General features: G+C 34.0%; 1 protein-coding gene across 2 annotated transcripts in view; it reads right to left on the bottom strand.

Moving 5' to 3' along the window:
• The window catches only part of LOC142344823 (eukaryotic translation initiation factor 3 subunit A-like), a 143,114-nt gene that overhangs the window by 89,730 nt on the left and 38,649 nt on the right, over positions 1-14,735 (bottom strand). For both annotated transcript variants that reach the window (XM_075396802.1, XM_075396805.1), the window contains exons 4-5: positions 7,949-8,171; positions 7,408-7,548 (exon numbers count right to left, since the gene is read on the bottom strand). In XM_075396802.1, the coding sequence (XP_075252917.1) occupies positions 7,408-7,548; positions 7,949-8,171 (364 nt within the window). The remainder of the gene's footprint in view (positions 1-7,407; positions 7,549-7,948; positions 8,172-14,735) is intronic.

Here is a 14,735-nt window from a genome sequence, read left to right as displayed (position 1 = left end):
AGAAACCACAACTAACAGAGAGAAAAAGAGATAGGAATATTTTTCATGATTGGTTTTGACTCTGTTTTCTTCTAGTTTTCTAGCCTTGTTAGTAAATAAATCATAAAGAAAAACTGAAAAAGGCAAAACTAAAAACAAAAGTTTTCAACTTCGCAGTAAAAAAATTCAAAACCAATTTTGTCTTGAAAGTTTTGGAAACAATTTAGTCTCAAAAAATTTTGGAAACAATAGCAAACTTCAAAAAATCTTGCTAAAATTCAAGATATTAACATCTTAAGAACCGTTTCATTATCTCAAGAGACTATCCAGTATCCCTGTTTCAAGCCTGAAACAGTTTCACTGGCTCATAAAGATACACACTTGGAACATGATAAAAATTTTTAAATACACTTGGAACATAAATTTTGCATTTTATCAAAAATCACTAAAACTGGAGTTATAAAAAACATTGATCACCATTCCATTAACTCTAGAAACTATGCAGCAGCTTATTACCAAACCATGGAGGAGGTCCCAGGGACGCTGGTGCCGGAAAAAGCACAAAAAAGAACATGAAAATCGCAATAACTTTTAAAAATTGCTTAAAATCGTGAAAATTATTCCATTACACCTATCAACTATGCGGCAACATTAACAAACCCTAGAGGAAGTTCTGTGGCTCTTGAGGCAAGAGAAACGTAAAAAGACACAAAATATCGAAACTTAGCAAGTTCTATTAAAAAAAATATCGTGAAATTGAAAAGTTGAAGTTAAATCCACGACCAAAAAAATCCTTATAACTTATTATCAAACCCTAACGGGTTCTGAGCCCTGAGAGTCAAAAACCTGAAAAATAATTATCTAATATGTAGAAAAAATTGAAAAAGAAATGGCAAAAAATTGTCAAAAAAGGCTAAAATTCGTGATGTTAAAATCTTGCAAGACATTACATTACATCTAGAATTTATAAAATAACCTAATGTCAAACCCCAGAGGAGGCTCCTTGGCTCTTGAAAGAGAAAAAACATACAAAAACCAACAAAATATAGCAAAAAACCAGAAAAACAATTTTTATCAAAAATTGCTAAAATTTGTGACATTAAAAAGTTGAAAAACTATTCCATGGCCAATAAAAATTTTTTCAGTAAATTATTACCAAACCCCCTAGGAGGTTTTCTGGCCCCTGGGTCCGGAAAGACCAGAAAAAGAAAAAATGTCAAAGAATTAGAAAAAATTGCACGTTTTGTCAAAAAAATACTAAAATTCAAGATGTTCAAATTCCATTACCACTAGAAGATATGGAGTAACCTATTATGCAAACGTGGAGGAGGTTCTCTAACACCTAGGGCTAATGAAAATCAAAAATGTCGAAACATTTTCAAAAAGCTTGAGAAAAATTGTGCAAAATAGTATAAATTTGCGTGCTTTTAGCGAGCGGTTGTTCGTCAGTAGCTAGAAACGGGGGGTTCACCGCTGCCCGATGAGACAAAAAAAAGACAACTTATAAGCGAAAAAACTGCGCCAATTGGACAAAAAACCGTTAAAGGTTATCTATAAGGCATTGTGTCAAAAAACAATTTTCAAAGTCGAAAAGTCATTCAGTGACCGCAACGCATGATGAAAAAACTTCTCTCGCTCAGAAAAAAAGTTCACGCGACATCTAGTGAGCTTTTATAGTAATCAACTACAAAATTTTTATTAGTAATTAACTACAAAATACAAAAAACTAAGAAACTTCGACAAAAACTGCAAAAATTGGATTGGTTTGCATACAATTTTATATTTGATGAACTCTCAAGAGAGCGCTCATTAAAAATAATACAATTTTATATTTACTGAGCTCAAGAAAAAATCTGCTCGAAGCTCCGAAAAGGCAAAATGAATGGAAAAAAGCCAAAAATTGACAAAAAAGTGAAGATGTGACAATTTAACTAAAACTCAAGATGTTCAAAATACTAAAATACTAAAATTCAAGATGTTCAAATTCCATTACCACTAGAAGATATGGAGTAACCTATTATGCAAACGTGGAGGAGGTTCTTTGACACCTAGGGCTAATGAAAATCAAAAATGTCGAAACATTTTCAAAAAGCTTGAGAAAAATTGTGCAAAATAGTATAAATTTGCGTGCTTTTAGCGAGCGGTTGTTCGTCAGTAGCTAGAAACGGGGGGTTCACCGCTGCCCGATGAGGGGTAACAGCGCGGGGGAATAGTGGGAGGGGGGTGGTGGAGGCAATAGTTGAGGGGGAGTCAACAGTGGAGGGGTCTTCAACCTCAAAAAACCGCCCTTCACCTCATAATTATTAATCTCCAAAACAGTTTGAGCTGAAACAGAGCTGAAAGCATCTAAGAGTACTTAATGGCCACTACCTGTTTATTCCGTTTTCGAGGACGAAAAATCAAAAGCGTCAGACGAGAAATCGGTTAAGCGAAAAATCGCATAAAAAAGACCGACAGGACAAATATAATTGCTACAAACTTCGTTTGAGAGCAATTAAAAATTGTTGCTTCGAAGTGAGCAGACATTTAACAACAGACTAGGTTTACCCCAGAAAAGTAACAGAATACTAAAATCTACAAAAATGTGAAATCATATCTAAAAAAAACATAGCCAGAAGAATTCTGGAACCGACTCGAAGTCATATATTCCGAAAGAATTGGCTTTTCGAATAGCTAATATCTCCTTGCAGAACGCCTCAATGCAGAAAACAGCAGTCTGAAGTCAAAGAACAAAATTTGCCAAAAAACTTAACTTAAAAAAAATCATTTTATATTTCATGTAGTACAAGTACAAATACAAAAAAAAACCGTTGTTTCATGCAATGAAAACAAGTTCTCCAACCAAAAATATCAGCCAGGCATTAATGAGCTCAAACACATCTCTAAAACATTGAGTAAAAAATGTAAAATTGCATAGACAGACAACTTAATAGCAAACGAAACTTGCATCCTTCGTAGTAAAAGTAGCAAAAATAGCCTACAGGCATGAGGCTTATTTCAATTACCAAATAAATTAACAAAACGATAAAATGAGCAAAAAATCGCAAAAAGACAAAAAATCAGCAAAAAAGTTGAAAAAGATTTCAAAATTGCCCTTATGAGCACACTTTTGTACAGGCTTTTAAATATTGAATGCCCGAAATTATTCAATTAAAAGTGAAAAATAAATGAGGGTCCCAAAAGACATTCTATTAATCAAATCCAGAAAACAATGAAAAACTGATAAAAAGTAGACAAAAAATACCAACATCGGGCAAGCATGTGTACCCTTCTATAAAACAAAAAACCTCGCGTTATAAAGAGTCATTCAATGGTCAAAAGTAAATTGCCATGTGCACTGAGTTCTGAAAAGTTTTATAAAAAATCCGCTTTAAGATCCAAAACTGAAGCAATTAATTTAAAAAAGAACAAAACTAATTAAACTGGGAAATATGTGCTCCTTTAAAAATTGAAACGCATTATTTTTCAGAAGTTCACATACTAAGAGAGCTTCTAAAAGATATTTTTACAAAAAAAAAGACAACTTATAAGCGAAAAAACTGCGCCAATTGGACAAAAAACCGTTAAAGGTTATCTATAAGGCATTGTGTCAAAAAACAATTTTCAAAGTCGAAAAGTCATTCAGTGACCGCAACGCATGATGAAAAAACTTCTCTCGCTCAGAAAAAAAGTTCACGCGACATCTAGTGAGCTTTTATAGTAATCAACTACAAAATTTTTATTAGTAATTAACTACAAAATACAAAAAACTAAGAAACTTCGACAAAAACTGCAAAAATTGGATTGGTTTGCATACAATTTTATATTTGATGAACTCTCAAGAGAGCGCTCATTAAAAATAATACAATTTTATATTTACTGAGCTCAAGAAAAAATCTGCTCGAAGCTCCGAAAAGGCAAAATGAATGGAAAAAAGCCAAAAATTGACAAAAAAGTGAAGATGTGACAATTTAACTAAAACTCAAGATGTTCAAAATACTAAAATACTAAAATTCAAGATGTTCAAATTCCATTACCACTAGAAGATATGGAGTAACCTATTATGCAAACGTGGAGGAGGTTCTTTGACACCTAGGGCTAATGAAAATCAAAAATGTCGAAACATTTTCAAAAAGCTTGAGAAAAATTGTGCAAAATAGTATAAATTTGCGTGCTTTTAGCGAGCGGTTGTTCGTCAGTAGCTAGAAACGGGGGGTGCACTGCGGCCCGATGAGGGGTAACAGCGCGGGGGAATAGTGGGAAGGGGGTGGTGGAGGCAATAGTTGAGGGGGAGTCAACAGTGGAGGGGTCTTCAACCTCTAAAAACCGCCCTTCACCTCATAATTATTAATCTCCAAAACAGTTTGAGCTGAAACAGAGCTGAAAGCATCTAAGAGTACTTAATGGCCACTACCTGTTTATTCCGTTTTCGAGGACGAAAAATCAAAAGCGTCAGACGAGAAATCGGTTAAGCGAAAAATCGCATAAAAAAGACCGACAGGACAAATATAATTGCTACAAACTTCGTTTGAGAGCAATTAAAAATTGTTGCTTCGAAGTGAGCAGACATTTAACAACAGACTAGGTTTACCCCAGAAAAGTAACAGAATACTAAAATCTACAAAAATGTGAAATCATATCTAAAAAAAAACATAGCCAGAAGAATTCTGGAACCGACTCGAAGTCATATATTCCGAAAGAATTGGCTTTTCGAATAGCTAATATCTCCTTGCAGAATGCCTCAATGCAGAAAACAGCAGTCTGAAGTCACAGAACAAAATTTGCCAAAAAACTTAACTTAAAAAAATCATTTTATTTTTCATGTAGTACAAGTACAAATACAAAAAAAAAACCGTTGTTTCATGCAATGAAAACAAGTTCTCCAACCAAAAATATCAGCCAGGCATTAATGAGCTCAAACACATCTCTAAAACATTGAGTAAAAAATGTAAAATTGCATAGACAGACAACTTAATAGCAAACGAAACTTGCATCCTTCGTAGTAAAAGTAGCAAAAATAGCCTACATGCATGAGGCTTATTTCAATTACCAAATAAATTAACAAAACGATAAAATGAGCAAAAAATCGCAAAAAGACAAAAAATCAGCAAAAAAGTTGAAAAAGATTTTGTACAGGCTTTTAAATATTGAATGCCCGAAATTATTCAATTAAAAGTGAAAAATAAATGAGGGTCCCAAAAGACATTCTATTAATCAAATCCAGAAAACAATGAAAAACTGATAAAAAGTAGACAAAAAATACCAACATCGGGCAAGCATGTGTACCCTTCTATAAAACAAAAAACCTCGCGTTATAAAGAGGCATTCAATGGTCAAAAGTAAATTGCCATGTGCACTGAGTTCTGAAAAGTTTTAGAAAAAATCCGCTTTAAGATCCAAAACTGAAGCAATTAAATTAAAAAAGAACAAAAACTAATTAAACTGGGAAATATGTGCTCCTTTAAAAATTGAAACGCATTATTTTTCAGAAGTTCACATATTAAGAGAGCTTCTAAAAGATATTTTTACAAAAAAAGACAACTTATAAGCGAAAAAACTGCGCCAATTGGACAAAAAACCGTTAAAGGTTATCTATAAGGCATTGTGTCAAAAAACAATTTTCAAAGTCGAAAAGTCATTCAGTGACCGCAACGCATGATCAAAAAACTTCTCTCGCTCAGAAAAAAAGTTCACGCGACATCTAGTGAGCTTTTATAGTAATCAACTACAAAAGTTTTATTAGTAATTAACTACAAAATACAAAAAACTAAGAAAATTCGACAAAAACTGCAAAAATTGGATTGGTTTGCATACAATTTTATATTTGATGAACTCTCAAGAGAGCGCTCAGTAAAAATAATACAATTTTATATTTCCTGAGCTCAAGAAAAAATCTGCTCGAAGCTCCGAAAAGGCAAAATGAATGGAAAAAAGCCAAAAATTGACAAAAAAGTGAAGATGTGACAATTTTGCGCTCGAAAAGCGTCATTACGTGCCCAAAAACATTGTGATCTCAATTTCAGATGGTTACATATTCATGCAGCACCGATGAAAACATATGTCTGCAAAAAAACAATTTACGATAAAAAAATATTGGCCAAATGGACGAAAAAAGATAAACCGGCGAATGTCGGAAGCATTTCTCTTGAACGACAGGCGAGACAATTTAATTCAGGGGCTGTAGACAAGATAATTTTTTCTTTAAGGGTGCAAAAAAGTTACCACGCTGGGTTTCGAACCATTGACCTCCCGCTCACAAGCACTGCCCACTTGGCTATCAGGCCCTTCTTTTTGCTGTTAGAATCAATTTTATTTTAACAAAGACGTCAGAGAAGTGACATATCAAAAAATATTCTAGAAGAAAAGCCCAAAATGGTAAAGCAAAAAATTCGCATAAAAGACCAACACGTTTACAATAATTGCTATGAACTTCGTTCAAGAGCAATTAAACGGCTAAAAACTCATTTATAAACGCCATTCTCTCAAAACCAATTTTCAAATTCAAAACTCATTCACTCAACGCAGCGCATGATCAAATTACTTCTCTGGCTCAGAGAAAATCAGTTCGCGCGGCAATTTAAATCAAATTCGTTTAATATAATTACTAATCTAACCTGACCTAAAACATAGCCGGCAGATTGCCGGAAAAAAGCCGCGATAGACGCTTGTGGCCTACCATGAATTGAAACAACTAAAGAAATTGATGGACAGATCGACCACCAGCTTTTTAATAGACTACTTGACTTTTTGGGTCAGATTCGGACTGTCATTTTTATGAGACACATTTGCTCTGTAAAGAAAAATCCTTAATGTAGCTTTTCAAAATTAATATTTGATATTAAAAATCAAGACTCTATTACTCACATAAGTTTGGCACTACTTATATGCCCACTATTGACCTTTAATTAGTAAATTTTGAGTGAGGTAAGTCACGCTATTGACCTAAAAGCAGAAATGACGTCACGAACACAAATTTTAACTGCAAAGCAGTATAAGTCACTGAAGTCATTGAAAAAGTCAATTCCAAGAAGCCAGCGTAAGACGAAACAACAATCTGTTGGACGATTTAAAAAAAATTAGCAGCGCAATAATAGCTGCCTGGAATTGCTGACGCGGCTATTAAAAAGAAATATTAAAAAATAACTAATAGCCTAATGAAACTAGACATATAGAAAAAACCTTAAGAACACCACCAATACTCCTCTTCGAGCGTCCCAATACAATTCAAATTCTTTGAATTGTAAGAAAACCCAAGAGCACCGCAATATAACTCCGCTCAGCTTACAGCTTCACAGCTATGAAACTCACCGAAGTGTCACAATAGCTACGTTTGGCCGACAACTATATACAGTTTTAGATTTCATATTTCCAAATTATAGTAAAAATCTCTCCACGCAAAAAGCGTAAAAACAGTCAGTCTTCAACACGCAAGCTTGACAAAGTACTTACAAGCCAGAGGTCCATAGAAATGGCCGTTTCTAGCTGAAGGAGTCGTGTCTTGGTGTGGTAGTCGAGGGTCTCCTCACTGGTCAGGTCGATAGTCACTGCCACTCCTTGGTACTTCTGCACTTGGGCCAAGTGGTACCTCAGCTGAAACAACATTCAACGTTTCACACACGTGGCGACCAGCCGGAATTAAAAAAATTTTAAAACGTTAAAAAAGAATACCTTAACAACCAGAAAAGTAACACCTCACTTGGAAGGTCATCAAGTAGACACAGTACCTACCTGAATTATTGATAAAAAGTTAATTTTTTCTCTTGCATGCAATCTATGATACAGCACAGATCGGCAAAAGTCTTTTAACTGTCCCAAAAAGGCTGATACTGGTCCTAAAAGAACGATATTTACGATAATTCCGTAAGGATACGAATCCAAGGGCGATTAACCATGTTAGTGATAAATCGGTCAAAAATAATATATGGATTTAAAAGTTTAATCCACATTTAAATACGGTCAATAGCGTACCGGTCTACATAATACAACTTACATTGTCACAGAGCCTTCTGAACTCGGTTTTCCTGTCATACTCTTGGCAAAACTGGAATGCTTCCCTGGCAATGTCATGGTAGAGCCTTTCCAGTTTGTTGTGGTTCTTGAATACTTCCATGCAGTGCCGGTAGGACTCCCAAAGGAATCGCAGCCATGGCATTAAGTACGTACGATTGGTTCGATCTTGTGTGTCCTCACTCGAAACAGCGCTCATCAATACGCTAAAACAGATAGCTAATCTACTGATTTGTTAGGTATCTTCATTACATTGATGCTAACCAATATCAGATCTAAACCACTTGTATCTTGAATAAGTCAACACTGTACGAGATTAAACTCACAGAAACTGGTTAACTCTTTCCGTTTCTTAAAATTTAATAGGCGCAACTTCGTTTCCTTCATCAATATACTCAAAGCACACAATTCAGTTATTCGTCAACATTTCTAAATTTTCAAGTTTTCTCAACGTACCATGACATAAAACAAAACTAGGCAGTAGAAAGATCGAGGAAATTTTTGGTAGACGATCACGCAGCATTGAACTGCCTAATACCCTTTTCCCATAGCTCTAAAACAACTTCTATTCAATTTATTCAATTTCTCTGAAATTATATTCCTAGAAATTAATGAATTTCTTGAAAAAAAACGTTGTCCTAATTATGTTAAGCTGGTAAAATTATCCAAAATAGCAGTTTACTGACAAAATTACTCATATTAAAAACAAGTGGGTAGCTTTTATTTTACAAAGAGAAGCTAAAAACGCCACCGATTTTGAAAAGCCAAAAACAAATTTTCAAAATCGATTCTCAACACAAAATTTTGTCTCAGCGTCTTAACACCCAGCAAAAGAAAAGACAATGGAAACTTTTCGAACAAATCAAGAAATCAAAGGAAAATTGTCAAAATCAGTCAATTTATTCAAATTTTGAAAAATTGTTTTAATTAATATTGATAGCGAAAACTCAAAAGATGACGCAATATGCATTAGAAAACATTAGCAAGAAAAATACACGCCACTAAATCAATCCTAATTGGACATAGAAAAAATAGAGGTGACATACTGCAAGAAAATAGCTGCGATAGCTTTATTGACCTGAGTCTCAAACAATCTATGAAAAAAACTAAAACCGTTGAAAAATTCTGAAATTGGTTTACACTTATTGACTGTAAAGTTGCTTATGTATAAATTCAAATTAATTTCAACTATAGAATCCCGATTTAACTTTAAGTCAACTTATCGTTCTGAGCCCCTTTAACGGGGGAGGAACTATATGCTCAAATGCGTTTTTCAGTCAAATTTGGCCAATCGATATATTCTTCGTACAGGGTTGAGAGTGGTATCATTAGAAAGACCATCCAGCGTAGAATTTATAATTCAGAAGATTTATTTTAATTTAATTTTTCCACCGAGCTTTTCAGGTTGTTGTTTTTGTTCACTTTTTCAGTATTATTACGCAATTTTTTGGCAATTTTGCTGAAAAACATGTTAAAATTTTTAAGGACAGTGTCTCTGGTTTTCCCACTGATAAAAGAAGAGTTGTTGAACTATTTGATTGAATTTTTTTGCTAAAATATTTGATAAATATTTCCAAAATCAGCCTATTATTCATCAAAAAGCGCACAAAATAATCTTTAATCAACTATGTTGAATTTTGCCGGATTAGCACACCTTAAAACTGCTGACACATATTTTGTTAACTCCAAAGGGGGCTAGTTTCACTGTGCTTTCTTTGGGTGTTCTTGAATTATGTCGGTTTTTCGCGAATTAAACGTGATAATTATACAAAATGCATTTTTTATTGATAAATTTTGGTATTCCCAATGACCGAACAGCAATAGAAAAGCTACTTTCGGTCTAATCATTGTTTTACAGTCCAAATCAGTAATCAGTCGCTGTCTTCTTTAAAAATATTTCCTAGCTTTTTTACGGTAACTCGAGAACAGGACAATTCAAACAAAGGCGCACTCATAACGGGTCCAATATGCTTCCTAAGGAGATTCAAGCAAACATCTAATTTTTAGCCAAAAGCATATGGTTGTTCTTTTAAAGAAACTTGCTATCAAAAAATAGATCATTGAGCTTTGCTATTTTTTTCTTTTAATTGTAGCCTGTGGCTTACGGTCAACTTGAAGCCTACGGTCAGCAATCACAGTTCACCGCGCCTTTCTATTGCGTTAAAATTTAATTTTTTATTTCGGTTTTAAATTTTAAGTAATGATTTTCACAAATTTTCGACTTTTGGACAATTTACCATCCTTGATGTTATATTTGCTGTCTTCTCACACTATTGACAAGTCGTAAACCACAATATTCGAGTTTGAAAAGAAGGCACAATCGAACTTTCATCGAAAGCACGACCATTTTTTCAGTGAATAGATTGTTTTGAACGGCTTTGACAGTCTTCTAGATTTTTTTGTCATTTTTGCGGTTATTATTGTGGTCGTATGCAAAAAATCTGGATAATGTAGGTCTTAGCGGCTTCCTATGGATGAAAAAGTAAAGGAACCTAATCAATGATTTTAGTTTACAGCAAAAGCTTTTCATGACTTTGAAATCAAATGTTTCGAAATAAAAAGACGTGTTCTTTGAAATTGCAGTTCCAATTACTTGTTAAGTAGTCTCATTAATTACACGTCGCATATCGCATTATTGGGGATGAGGAACGAAACAATTGAAAAAATCTAATAATTTTGGTGCATTGCCTATTGTTTTAACGGCTTCGACAACGTTTTTTCGCAATTTTAATTTGCTTCCAATTTTCGCCTGTATTTGTTGTTTTTTTGCATACATATGACATATTCTGAACAGTGACAGATCTCATGACAGGCTTTATTTGGAAAAATAAATGAACTTACTGCATGATTTCAATTGATATATTCATTACTTTGAAATTAATTGTTTTCCGACTAGACAAATGCATTTTCAAAATTTGCCCATTTTCTGTCTACTTGTTTAGTAGTCGCATTTTTCAGAGGTCAAACATCAATTTATTGGTGTTCAAAGAAAGCGCAATTGTTTAAATCTTTTACAGAATTGATTATTGATTGAACAGCTTCGACACTGCTTAATTGCAGAAACTAAATTCAATTTTTTATTTTTGTCTATTTGCCGTCCTTTTGGAGACAAATGACATATTTTGAATAGAAACATTTCAGCTGATAGCTAATGCTTGAACGATTTTGAAAATACTTGTTTTGAAAATAATCTTTTTCATAACTTTGCTTTTTGTTCTTTTTTTTCACGTGTCTCATTATTCAGAGGTCTGATAAAACATTATTGGTGTTCAAAGAAGCATAATAAAATTATCACTAAGTATCTACAGAATAGATTATTTGAACAGTTTTGATACCTTTTCTTATAAAATTTAACTGAACTTTTGTTTTTCGTTCATATTTGTCGTTTGTTTGAAATGGACGTACAACATATTCTGGATAAAAACAGGTCTCGTTGTCTTCAAATGGAAGTATGAATTAATATGAACCCATTTAAAGATTTCAGTTGATGTCAAACAGTTTTCATTATTTGAAATTATTTGCTTTCAAAAAATATAAAATTAATTTTAAACTTCGCCGTTTTTGATCAGTTTGACTACTTGTTACCGAGTCACATTAAGTACCAGTCCCAAAAAATTTTTTCTATCTAGGTTTAAACTGACGCTCTTTCGACCTCATTATTAAGTTATTTCAATTCTTAAAAGTCACTCATTTTTGGATGTCAATAATGTGTGTTCTTTGATTTTGTTGTCTTGTCTCAGTCTTAATAATGGCAGTTGCCATCGGCCCTCTAGCGTGGCATTATGTACATTACTAAATAATTTTTGAACGAAATTTGAATTTTAAAAATTTTTCATCACATTCGGTAGACAATTAAACGCGGTCGGAACATTATGTGCGCATGCACACTACCAAGCTTCCTTGTTAATGTCAGTAAAATTTAATTTGAGAGAAAGAAGTCAGTTTGAGAGAGAGGTAAAAAAAAGTGTGGCCAAAAATATCGAAACAAATAAGGACCCCCTGTCAAAAAAAAGATGATCTCACAAACGCAGTGCCAAGATTGCATGAATGCAAATATAACTGCCTTGAAGACAGTGTGACGTCACTTGTAGTAACAAAAAGTGAAGGCCATATTTAAGACATAACCCACTAACATCGGGCAAATTGCTCTAACTACTGGCGTGTGTTTTGGTTCGTCAGTAGCTGCCGCAGTTTAAGGAGGCAATCGTTAACTTAATTGAAGGGGACCTGAATGGAGAGAACTGTGGGTGATAAATGTCTCAGTTCACAACATGAGTTTATATCTTCAAAACAGTTTCGTTCAACCAGATACTTAAAATGTAGGCATCCAGGAGAAAATCTCCTCCGGGCGCTCCCTGTTTATCCCTTCTTTTAGAACGAACAGTCAAAAGAGCGAGACAAAAAATTGTTCAAATGAAAAATCGCAATGAAGCAGAACGCAGGATTTAAAAAAACCGGTAACAACTTAAAACCTATGGAAGTTTTTACTGGGAGCAATTAAAAACCTAGGGAAGTTTAATAATAGCTCCACTCGCCAATAACAGCTTTTAATTGGAAAAACGCCGAGAACAGCAAATATTCAAAAGATTTGAAAAAGAAATCTTGTGAAAACCAAATTTTGGGGAAAAATTCAATCTTAAGATTTTTCATGAGCAACATTGATGGGTTGGATGCGCTCAACGGCAACAAAAGCCGAGAGAAAGTAAAGGATAAATTTAAAGGTAAAAAATTTTTTTGAACTGATAATAATGAAAAGACAGTGGATGAATTTAGTGATGATATATTACATTAGGACGGAATCCTTCCAAGTGCAACCATAAAAAGTTGTGGGAGCCAATCTTTCGACTCTCTTCTATAAAAAATTCTGTATAACATTTTTCAAAGAAATTTCCGTCTGCTTAAAGTTTCTGATTGCACCTGGTAGGGAGTTCCACTTCAGGTAAATTTGGTAAAAAAAAAGTGAGCTTCTTAAAACGGCCGATGATCTGTGCTCCTAAAACTTGATATGATTAGTTCCTTAATGTGATAATTAGTACTGGTAAGACCAACACATTGCTAGAATTCGGTCGCGTTACCATTGATGTAGTGAAAAAAGAGTAAAGATTTGTGCTGAATGTGTTGGTCGATGTTGACTTTTTTGACACTCGAAGTTCAGATGATGACTTTATAAATGAGTGGAAAATTACATTTTTGAGACCCCAGTTCATCTGCCCTTTGAGAGAATGTAACAAACTTTTACTTCCAGCGAAGAAAAAGCTACTGTAGTCAAAATAAGAACAATGGCACCTAAAAAAGCTGGTAAATATTTTTTAGGGAGCTGATTCCTAATTGTTTTGATACCTACGGCCATCTTCTGTAAAGTTTTTTTCCGCTTGACTTTAAATTTTTTAATGATAGTGAAATATGATTCCAAGGTATTGGCATTCAGTTTTCATATTTGTTTCTTGGTTGTCCAATTGAATTGTTCCCAATAAAATGTGACGCTCATCATTAGGTTTGCTAAAACCAAAATTATTTTTGAACAAATTTTGAAAACTTTTTTTATCTCATTCGGTAGACAATTCAGCCAAAAAATTGGATGCGCAAGGTCGGAACAGGTACACTATGTGCGCATGTACACTACCAAGCCAACTTGTTAAGGGCAGCAAAAATTAATTTGAGAAAAATGTCAGTTTGAGAGAGAGGTAGAGTGTGGCGAAAAACTATAGAAGCAAATAAGAACCCCTCATCAAGAAAAATGACAGATGATCTCACAAACGCAGTGCCAAAAATAGCATGAATGAACAACTAACTGCCTTGAAGATACTGTGACGTCACTTGTAGTAACAAAAAAATGACAGCGATATTTAAAACATAACCAACTAACGTAGGGCAAATTGCTCTCAACGACTTGCGAGTGGTTTGGTTCATCGGTAGCTGCTGCAGTTTAGGGAGGCAAGCGTTTACTTAATTGAAGGGGACCTGAATGGAGAGAACTGTGGGCGATTAATTTCTCAGTTCACACCAAGAATTTATGTCTTCAAAACAGTTTTGTTGAACCAGATACTTAAAGCGTAAGCATCTAGGAGAACTTAATACCCTTCGGTCGCTACCTGTTTATTCCTCCTTTACGAACGAACAGTAAAAAGGGCGAGATAAAAAATTGTTCAAACAAAAAATCATAAAAAACAGAACGCAGGACTAAAAAAAACTGTTTCGCGTTACCAAAAAAAATTCGGTCGCGTTACCATTGATGTAGTGAAAAAAGAGTAAAGATTTGTGCTGAATGTCTTGGTCGATGTTGACTTTTTTGACACTCGAAGTTCAGATGATGATTTTATAAATGACAGGAAAATTACATTTTTGAGACCCCAGTTCATCTGCCCTTTGAGAGAATGTAACAAACTTTTCCTTCGAGCGAAGAAAAAGCTACTGTAGTCAAGATAAGAACAATGGCACCTAAAAAAGCTGGTAAATATTTTTTAGGGAGCTGATTCCTAATTGTTTTGATACCTACGGCCATCTTCTGTAAAGTTTTTTTCCGCTTGACTTTAAATTTTTTAATGATAGTGAAATATGATTCCAAGGTATTGGCATTCAGTTTTCATATTTGTTTCTTGGTTGTCCAATTGAATTGTTCCCAATAAAATGTGACGCTCATCATTAGGTTTGCAAAAACCAAAATTATTTTTGAACAAATTTTGAAAACTTTTTTTATCTCATTCGGTAGACAATTCAGCCAAAAAATTGGATGCGCAAGATCGGAACAGGTACACTATGTGCGCATGTAC

The sequence above is a fragment of the Convolutriloba macropyga genome, chromosome 8, assembly GCF_964194025.1.
Source record: "Convolutriloba macropyga chromosome 8, txConMacr16.3, whole genome shotgun sequence".
Taxonomy (NCBI): Eukaryota; Metazoa; Xenacoelomorpha; order Acoela; family Convolutidae; genus Convolutriloba; species Convolutriloba macropyga.
Note: the sequence above shows the minus strand (reverse complement) of the source record. Positions and strands in the feature narration are given on the sequence as shown.